The 9,007-nt window shown below is 50.1% G+C and overlaps 1 protein-coding gene across 3 annotated transcripts in view; it reads right to left on the bottom strand.

Moving 5' to 3' along the window:
- Window positions 1-9,007, bottom strand: part of CSRNP2 (cysteine and serine rich nuclear protein 2) — a 29,525-nt gene that overhangs the window by 4,918 nt on the left and 15,600 nt on the right. For all 3 annotated transcript variants that reach the window (XR_003999398.1, XR_003999397.1, XM_030554576.1), the window contains exons 2-4: window positions 5,721-5,975; window positions 3,925-4,184; window positions 786-1,082 (exon numbers count right to left, since the gene is read on the bottom strand). Coding sequence is in view for 1 of the 3 variants with exons in the window: in XM_030554576.1 (XP_030410436.1) it covers window positions 786-1,082; window positions 3,925-4,184; window positions 5,721-5,871 (708 nt within the window). In the remaining 2 variants the exon portion in view is untranslated. The remainder of the gene's footprint in view (window positions 1-785; window positions 1,083-3,924; window positions 4,185-5,720; window positions 5,976-9,007) is intronic.

Raw genomic sequence — 9,007 nt, 5'->3', positions numbered from 1 at the left:
CCAGGGGTATATTCAGGGGATCCCTGCTTTGATGCAAGGACCACAGGTGTTTGGCAGTGATGGGGGGAGCGGGAGGTCACTCCCCTCTTATTCCCTGTCCCCATTTCTGACCCTTAAATCCCAAAATGCCCTCTCCACCCCCACTGCTTTGGTTCCCCCTCTATCCAGGAGATGCCATCGGTGTGCTCCATGAGTCAGCCAGCAGGGGGCGCCAGTGCAGTTCATAGTTCCTGCCACATACCTAGGCAGTGTCTGGTCCCAAGCCCAGATCTCAACCCGGCAGACACCATCCGGATCTGATTACTGGCTCTTCGCAGCCACCATCTCTGTCAGACTGAACAGGGGGTTCATCTCCATGGGTGGGGGTGGCAGGGATGGGAAAGGAAGGGAAGGGATGACATCCCAGCTAATGGGGAATCTTCTTTCCACCTAACCAGAGGGGAGGGAGAGGCTCAGCACAGGCCAATGCTGCAGACCTAAGAGCTCCCACACAGCCTGGGATGCCTCCAATTTGCAAGAAGGGGCCGTTACCACCTTCAGTTTGGGAGCTGTCCTGCACAGCAGCCCCTGGAACCAGGCAGATGCAGGTCTTCTCTGAAGGGTAGCTCTCATCCTCCCCTATCCTGCCCTGCAAGCTCAGCATTGGGGAGGAGCCAGAGACCTGGCACAGAAATTGAACCCACAGCCTTAGAGCCTAGAGACTAGCCAAGCCAGAGAGGTGCTCTGACACAATCCAGCACGGATCAGGCCAGACCCTGGTGCTATCTAGAGCTGCCCCAACTGACCTGGCACTTAATTCCAGCTTGGCTGCAAGCGCAGGCTTCGGGGTCGCAGTACAGGCGGCAGTCGCAGCCGCATTCCTCTCGCGACAGCCGGATGGCGCGCAGTTCCTGCTTCTCCTCAGCATCGATGCGGTGAACCCCTGAGGCCCGGAGCAGGGCTCGGCGCCGCTTGGTGGGCAGTGGCTGCAGAAAGAAATAGTCATCCACTTCCACGTTCTCCACATCTATGTCGTCGTCTGACACGTCCTCCAGGGTCAGGCCATCTGCCTCCTCTGACTCCACTGTGCCATTCTTGGTCAGCTGGGGAGACACAGGCAGAGTTAGTCCTTGGCTTGGGCCCTGGGCACGAGGCCTGGTGCTCTGCCCCAGCACACACTTGGTGAGACACCTGCTAGCATTAGCTCCTGGAGAAGCGATCTGCCGGGATAGGGGATACTCAGTTGGGACCACGCACTTAGGGACCTTTAACAGCAGCAGCAGATGCTGAGACAGATCCTTCCTCCCAATTTTCCCCTCCACGGCATCATCTGACTCGGTCACCTACTGCCTTGTCCCTACCCACCCAAACAGAGGCCTCAAGTACTGCTGGGCCTGCACCCGCCCCTTTGCCCCATGGTTATTATTACAGCCAAAATGCCATTTCACTCAGCTCTCCAACACAACTGGAGCAGGAGGCAGGGGACTCAGCCCTCAACATGACATCAGCTTCACAGGGGGATCTGAGCGAGTCAGCCAGCATGAACAAACAAGCCACTGCCTGAGTGGATTCTCCACCAGGCCCCCAGGTTTTCCCCTCCTCAGACCCTTGCTAGGCCAGGCCAGGCCAGGCCAGGCCGCTTTCAGCCCTTCAGCTCGCAATAGCCCGCACAGCATCCTCTGCGCTGACCCACCAGGGATGTGCTGGGGAAGGAATTTGTGCTCAGGTCAGAGGAGACAGGCTGCCCTTCCCCACCCTCTGCAAACGGGGAGATAAAAGGAGGCCACCGTGTCTTAAAATATCTGGCTCCTCAGGAGAGGAGCAGAGTGGAGCAGCAGCAGCACCTCCACGGGCCGGATGCAGCATACATGGCATCAGCCGTTTGAGAACAGGCAAGTCAAGTGTCTCCCAGCTTGCTGTGGTTGAAAAGCAGCTAAGGTGCCAAGCCCTGGCACCAAGGATCTTCAAGGAAAATCAATGCATGTGGCTTCAGCAGTGCAACCGACTTGGAGATACGGCCCCTGGGCTGACGCGGGCCCCATCCCTCCACCCACACACCAGGCCTGCCCCCCCAGAGCAGCTGAACAAAACCTGAACCCTCTGCCCCCAATCCTCTTCCATTACAGAAATGACAGACACTCCCTGATGGGGCCGACAGGAACACAGAGCCAAGCAGTGGCTTCTCTTTCATTCCCTCTGCTCTTCAAACCCTTGGAAACTGACAGTACAGTGTGTTCTTATGGCCAAGGCTTTTTTCCTCCCCATTTCTATTTTAAATGCAGAGACTCAGGGTTCCTAACGCAGGCATGATGGAGAAGCTGCTGCTGGAATACGTGACAATACCCTAGAGGCTGCTGCTTTCATCAGACAAGCCACAGGTTTGTGGAGGCAGAAGGAAAATTCCTGAGAGAGACATGATGCAATAACTCCGCTTAATAACGCTCGTTTCAGGAGCCATGGAGGTCAGAGTGACTCCACCTTCATTCTCTGCAATCCAGGAGGTTCCCCGCAACAGATGGCAATTCTATAGCCCTGCTTGCCACTGGCGAAGTAGTGATGGCTCATGCCAGGTCCCCAGGACCACAGTCCTTTTTCCTGGGACAGGAGCAGCACTGGGGCAAGGGACAGGGGTCTGGTTTCAGTCCTGTGGCTGTAAGTCCACTGACTTCCTGCTCGTGACTGCGTTGGCTGCAGGTGCTTCACAGACCCCAGCTCATCTGCCCTGTCTCTCTGCACCCGTTTGTCTGCCCCACATAATCCACCCTGCAGCCACACGCCCCAGCAGGGGAAAAGCCCTAGTTTGAGGTGGGCTCTTTAAAGGCTGGATGGATGTGTGTCTGTTTGCCAAGCAGGTTGCCATGGCAGCAAGAGGCTGATTTGAAGGGCTAGCTTTGCAGACAGACATGTCCGTTCAGTAAGGGAAGTCCAGTCTCTAGGGAACCCCCCCACGTCCTCCCCAGGGCACAGGCCAGGTACTCACCCATTGGGGATAGCATGTCTCACTGAGTGAGTCTTCTCTGTGCCTCAGCTCTAGAAGCTGGATAGAAATTGGGCAAGTTCCCAGAAAACCGAGTGTCAGGCTGAGAGAGGAGGTTTAGCTCCAGCCAGGATCTTCTCTTAGCGTGCCAGGCTGCAGCCACACCACTGGCAGGATTCTGCCAGGCTGCGCCCATCATAGATTTGTTCACTCTGGTCAACACCCACAATAGAGAGACGTAAACGACTTGAGACAAAAAATTACCTCTGGCTGCTCCCTAGGAAGCTCAGTCGTCCATCCCCACATCTGGCTGTTCCCAGCTTGGGTCCCAATCCCCCCAGAATTCGCTGTCAGATATCCACCCCCCCACCCGCTGCAGGGCAGTTGCAGTCCAAGGAGGGGTGAATAGCGATGTCCGATCTGCCTTCTCCATGCCAATAGCGACGGAGGAATGCAAGATCGTGCCTGGTCTGGAGAAAGGCAACTAGGCGCCTCTGTCCACCCACTCTTGGAATGTGAGGACAAGAGACATTCAGCAACAGCGGCAGATAGCACACTTTAAAATGAGGTCAAAAGAAATCCTGTTCACACCACACGCAGCCAGTGGAACTTCTTTCCAATCAGATGCCTCTGACACCAAGAGCTCAAACAGGATTGAAAAAGGACTGCATATTTACAGTGACGGGAATATCCAGAGTTATAAGAGCAAATATTAAAAAGATCTCTGCCCTCCTCCTTCAGGACTTAAGTCAAACCCTCCTGCTACCGGGGTGGGGGGCGGGTTTGGAAGACACTTCCTCTGGGGGCTGCTTATCACATGCCTTCCCAACTGCTGGGTTTCATGCACCATCCTTCGAAGCAGCTGCTATTGGCCAGACAGAGGATCCTGGACTGGGGATGCTCCCAGCAGTCACTGAGCTCTTCTGTGCCTTTACCCCTCCTGCTCCCCCACTCTGTGTCAGTGATACCTTCATTTTCTTGGCATGGAGTTTCTCCTCCTTGAGGTGCTCCCGGAGGATCTCCCGATGATTCACTTCCTGCTCCTGGGCGAACTCGCACAGCGTGTACCTGCGGACGGAGTTGTGGCGCTGGGCCATGCCCAGGGAGCTGCCCCCTTGGCTGGGCACACTGGTGAAGCCCTGGCGTCGGGCGAAATAGTACACAGTCACCTGGTCGAAACGCACATTCTTCCGGCGCAACTGCTTCTGCCTCTTCAGGATGGATGTGGCTGAGAGCAGAGAGTAGGGAGCATTAGACATAGGGCGAGAGCATGGGATTCTGGATGGACCCTATTCATGCCACAACTGCCTCCCGCTCTTCCACAACACAGCAGAAGCATGGCCCCTGGCAGGTTTGCTCTGAGTTGCTGATGCACTGGTGCCTGAAAAGACTGACCAGCTGATTTGAGGTACAAGGATGGGAGAGAGAGGGATAAGCAGGATGTTTGCATCCATCAGGACTGGCGGCCAACTTCCAGAGCAGCCCATACCCTGCACCTCACTGAGGCGGAATTCATGCGTGGAAATGTCTTGCAAAGCCCTAAGGGTGGGTAAGAGTTACATTCAGAGGACCCTATTTGGGGAGTGGGGCAAGGGAGGCCAGTTCCAGGAATACGGACACACTCTCTGGCTGTAAATGTCTGATAGGGTTAGAAGAACCATGAGAAGGGGAGAAATCACATTTCCAGCTGAAGATTTCTGGCAAGTAAGCCCTAAAATTCCTTTCACTGGAAACACTTATTCACTCTTGCTCATATTTATCAGTTTATTTACTTTGTCCATAGTCAGAACCACTGGGTTGTGGTTTTTTTTGATAGCACATCTCCCTTCTCTGACACCCCAAGGGGTTTACCACTGGGAACAGGAGCAGCAAGGCTGAAACTGAAGAGGCAGCAGACATGCAGAGAGAGGGCAGAAGGCAGGAGAGCCGAGCCAGAACAGGGTTGATAGCTTGGCTTTTGGGCCGCTCCAGGAGACCTTTCAAAAAGGGGAAGAGAAAAATCCCTTCCAAATTTTTCTTTAAAAAAAAACAAAAAAACAAAAAAACCACCAAATCTTTTTAATAATACTACAAGGCAAGCGATTTTCTAATCCAAAATATTTTTTTTAAAGTGAGTGGATTTAAAATAAGCGAAAGTTGATAGTGGTTTCTTTAAAGGGATGGTAAATTTGGGGCTGGAGGGGAATTATGAATTTCTAATTCCTCTGATCCTTCCCGACCATTGCCAATACTCCCAGCATCATCACTTTCCTCTGGAGCATGGATCAGGGATCATCTTTTAGGGTTAGGTGGATGTATCACACATGCCTGAATTCATCCACTGTTGGGGAGGGGCGGGAGTTTGGGCAGCGTAGGAGGAAACTGGACTCTCTCAACTTCCATACTGAATGTTAAAGCATCCCTAGAGAGTCTCAGGGAAATAGATAATAAAAATAAAAGCACCTCAGCTGTGCTCTTGGTTGGAGACTGCTTGTCATGCACCCCTCATTTGCAGTCCCAGTGTCAGGCAAGGTCATCTAACTGAACCCAGTGTGAGAAGATGGAAGGGCAAAGACCAGATCTGTCCAGAGAAAACCCATTTGACTATGTTTTCAGCCCACAAAGCAAGGACACCAACATTTCTCTAAATGCGATTTGCACTTGTCTCATGCTAGTGAGACCAAACTGTGAAAAGAGCCAGATGCTGGGTCCACCAGTGAGGTCAGACAAATGAAATGCCACAGAGCAGCTCTGCAACTCCCCCTCCCCCAGCTCAGCCACTCACGTATGAAGCCCATGCTGCTTGGGGGGTTGAGGCTATCGCAGCTGTCGGCGCTGTCGCTGTTGGAGATCTCATCGTCCGAGTTGGAGACGGGCGAGCCCACATCCACATCTTCAAACTTCCTCTTAAGGTTGCCGCTGGCGATCGCATCCATTTGTCTCTGGCTCACATGGAGAGCCAAAGAGCATAAAAAAGGAGAAATCAGCTGCAAGAATTCCACCACCAGCCCCAGGGCTATCGTGGAGCCTCAGTGGGTACCTGGGGATAAACAGGGAGCATGAGGAAGAGAAAGTCAGCAATCCACCAGCACCAAGCTACAGCCCCTGAGCTTACACCGAGGCACCTACAGGCCACTGTACAGCAGCCCCCATCTCCACAACATGCACTGCTGCAGTGGCTGCCAAACACCTTCTTGGAAAGGGGCTACTGGACTGAGTTCCTAGCAGTTGCTTTTCCAAATTAGGGCACCAAGACCCCTCAAAACTTCTGGTTATAAGCACCAGTAACATCACACTGCTTGAAAAGCAGCAGAGTGGCAAACCCTTAGTGCTACAGTGACGTGTGTGCATTAAATGATAAGCCAACACAGGAGGCAATAGAAAAGGCTACAGAGAACTCTGTGCCAGGACTCCAGCAAACTCTGCTGCTCACAGGTACCATCGACACCCCACTTGGTTCTGTCATGACACTTCTGTATGAGCCAAGAACATGGGAGGGTTGGATGCCTCCTTTGATACAGACTTACCAAGACAGAAGTCCTGCATGGAATTTAAGTTATTTACACTTTTAGGCCTGGTCCACACTACACAGTTAAATCGATTTAACTCTGTACCCGTCCACACTACAAGGCACTTTAAATCGATTTTAAGGGCTCTTAAAATCAGTTTCTGTACTCCTCCCCAACGAGAGGAGTAACTCTAAAATCGATATTACTATATCAATTTAGAGTTAGTGTGGACGGAAATCGAAGATATTGGTCTCATTCTTTTACTGTAGCTACCCAGAGTGCACCGCTCCGGAAATCGATGGTAGCCTAGGACCATGGACGCACACCACCGAATTAATGTGCCCTAGTGTGGACGCATAAAATCAATTTTATAATATCGGTTTTGTAAAACCGGTTTTAGTAATTTCGATTTTATGCTGTAGTGTAGATGTAGCCTTAGATGCCAGCTGGGTTTCCTATTCCTCAACATGTTACGTCAGACATGTGGTCCGATACACTCAGCTGACTGGGAGAAAAAAGTCTGTCCCTGTCTTGTGTGTAGCATATGGTGAGGAAAAATGCATGCTCACAAACCACCAAAGGAAGTTGGACAGGAAGCCTAAATCAAACAGGTTTCATATTTAGAATCAGCTGGACCTATGCTACTGGGGTGATGGTGGCCAAATTAGCACAGAGGAACCATATCAAGAATGGTTCAGAAGAGACTTCTATTTGAGACTGGACTAGATGACCTCCTGAGGTCCCTTCCAACCCTAATATTCTATGATTCTATGCTAGACTGTGAACAATGTTTACCACACATGAAGGCGTACAAGCTATAAAGACTTAAAAGGATTCCACAGAAGAGGGAACAGGATCAGACAACCCTGCCCAGGTATTCTTATCTAACTATCTCTGTCTAGTCTGCTCTGCAACTATGGGAGAATCTCATGCTTAAAACAAGTCCTAGGGTCAGACTGTAAGCGTGAAGCTAACACAAAAATGGAGCTTTACATGAGTCCCACAGTAGAAAGGCATATGGCAAAGGCATAGAACTAGGTAAGTTCATGGAGGACAGGTCCATCAATAGCTATTAGCCAGGATGAACAGGGATGGTGTACTTAGCCTCTGTTTGCCATAGGCTGGGACTGAGGCAACAGGGGATGAATCACTTGATGATTACCTGTTCTGTTCATTCCCTCTGGGGCACCTGGCATTGGCCACTATCAGAAAATAGGATACTGAGCTAGATGGACCTTTGGTCTGACCCAGTATGGCTGTTATGTTCATATGGCACATGTTTAGCTGAATATCAAGCTTGATAAGAGTAGATGCCTGTAGCTTCCACAAATACAACAGGGCCTCTATTTTACTAAATAATTGGGGATTGAAGAGTTCATGGAATTGGACATCTCAAAATTACAGTAGGTTTAGTGCACAAGCTGCCATCTGGTGCACTGCATTGTTTTCTTCTTGTCCTTCAAACCATTGCAAAGCAATTTCCAAGGCACTGGGATGTTGACTAGTTCTTCATTGACATCCCTTTCATGATGTGATTTTTTCCCCCCCATTGGGAAAAAAAAATAGTTCATATAACTGGTGGTATAAAAGATTGGTGTTCAAAAAAACAAACCCAATCAATCAAGCTTCTACTATACCCAAGAACACAGTTCCTAGCATCACATCATGAGATATTTAATAACTTACTGCAATTTGAGTGACTCTTCTCAGAGTGTAAGTTTAAGAAAGTCACACCTATATGTAAGCTTAGATCAGTTTTCAAACCTATTTAAACTGGTGTAAATCCCTGCATAGACACTCTTATTTCAGTTTAAGAGTGAGTGACTTATAGTGGTTTATTTTAAGTCAATTCCTTATTGACTTAAGCTAAATGAAAATAAGCCTGGCTGAAATCAAAATACAGGAGTTTGCACAGCCATTTGCGCCGGTTTAACTAAACTGGTTTAAAATCATCCCCTTTAAGGTAAAACACACTCAATTCTCCCATGTAGACAAGGCCTTAGCTTAGAAGTGGTATCACAGGAAGCCAGGGGCTCCTATACACAAAAGCAGCCATGATTCTATCAAGTTCTCATTTTAGGATCCAGTGAGGAGACAAGTGTAACAGGTCACAGGTTTATAGGGTATTTGCTAACACTAGGACTGAGTTGAATGCAGAGAAAAAGTAGAACCAGCTGCATTGTTCTTGGCTTCAGCCCTGTCTTCCGAGCTGATTTCCACAGCAAATACAGAGCTGGGGACTGTTCTAGGAAGAAACCACTAACTAGCGCTGCCTCTAAAGGCCACACACCCAGCCTCCTAACGAACTGGGCACTTCAGAAAACTCAGTGGGGAGAAGAGACTGAATCAAAGTGGGTAGTTCTCTCCCCATCCCCACTTCAAGCAGAGAGAAACATTCATTATAAAGCAATGTTCTCTTGCCAAGTCAAGAAACAGCAGAGCGGTGTGAAACAGGCACCACTTCTCTTGTGCCTGATGTTTAGAGGCACAGGTCACTATGATACTGAGGATTTGGACCAGAATGACTTTGATCTGTGCCCTTCTTTTGAGGCAGATGAATACA

This window comes from Gopherus evgoodei, chromosome 3, assembly GCF_007399415.2.
Source record: "Gopherus evgoodei ecotype Sinaloan lineage chromosome 3, rGopEvg1_v1.p, whole genome shotgun sequence".
Taxonomy (NCBI): domain Eukaryota; kingdom Metazoa; phylum Chordata; order Testudines; family Testudinidae; genus Gopherus; species Gopherus evgoodei.
This window is presented reverse-complemented; position numbering and strand designations above follow the sequence as displayed.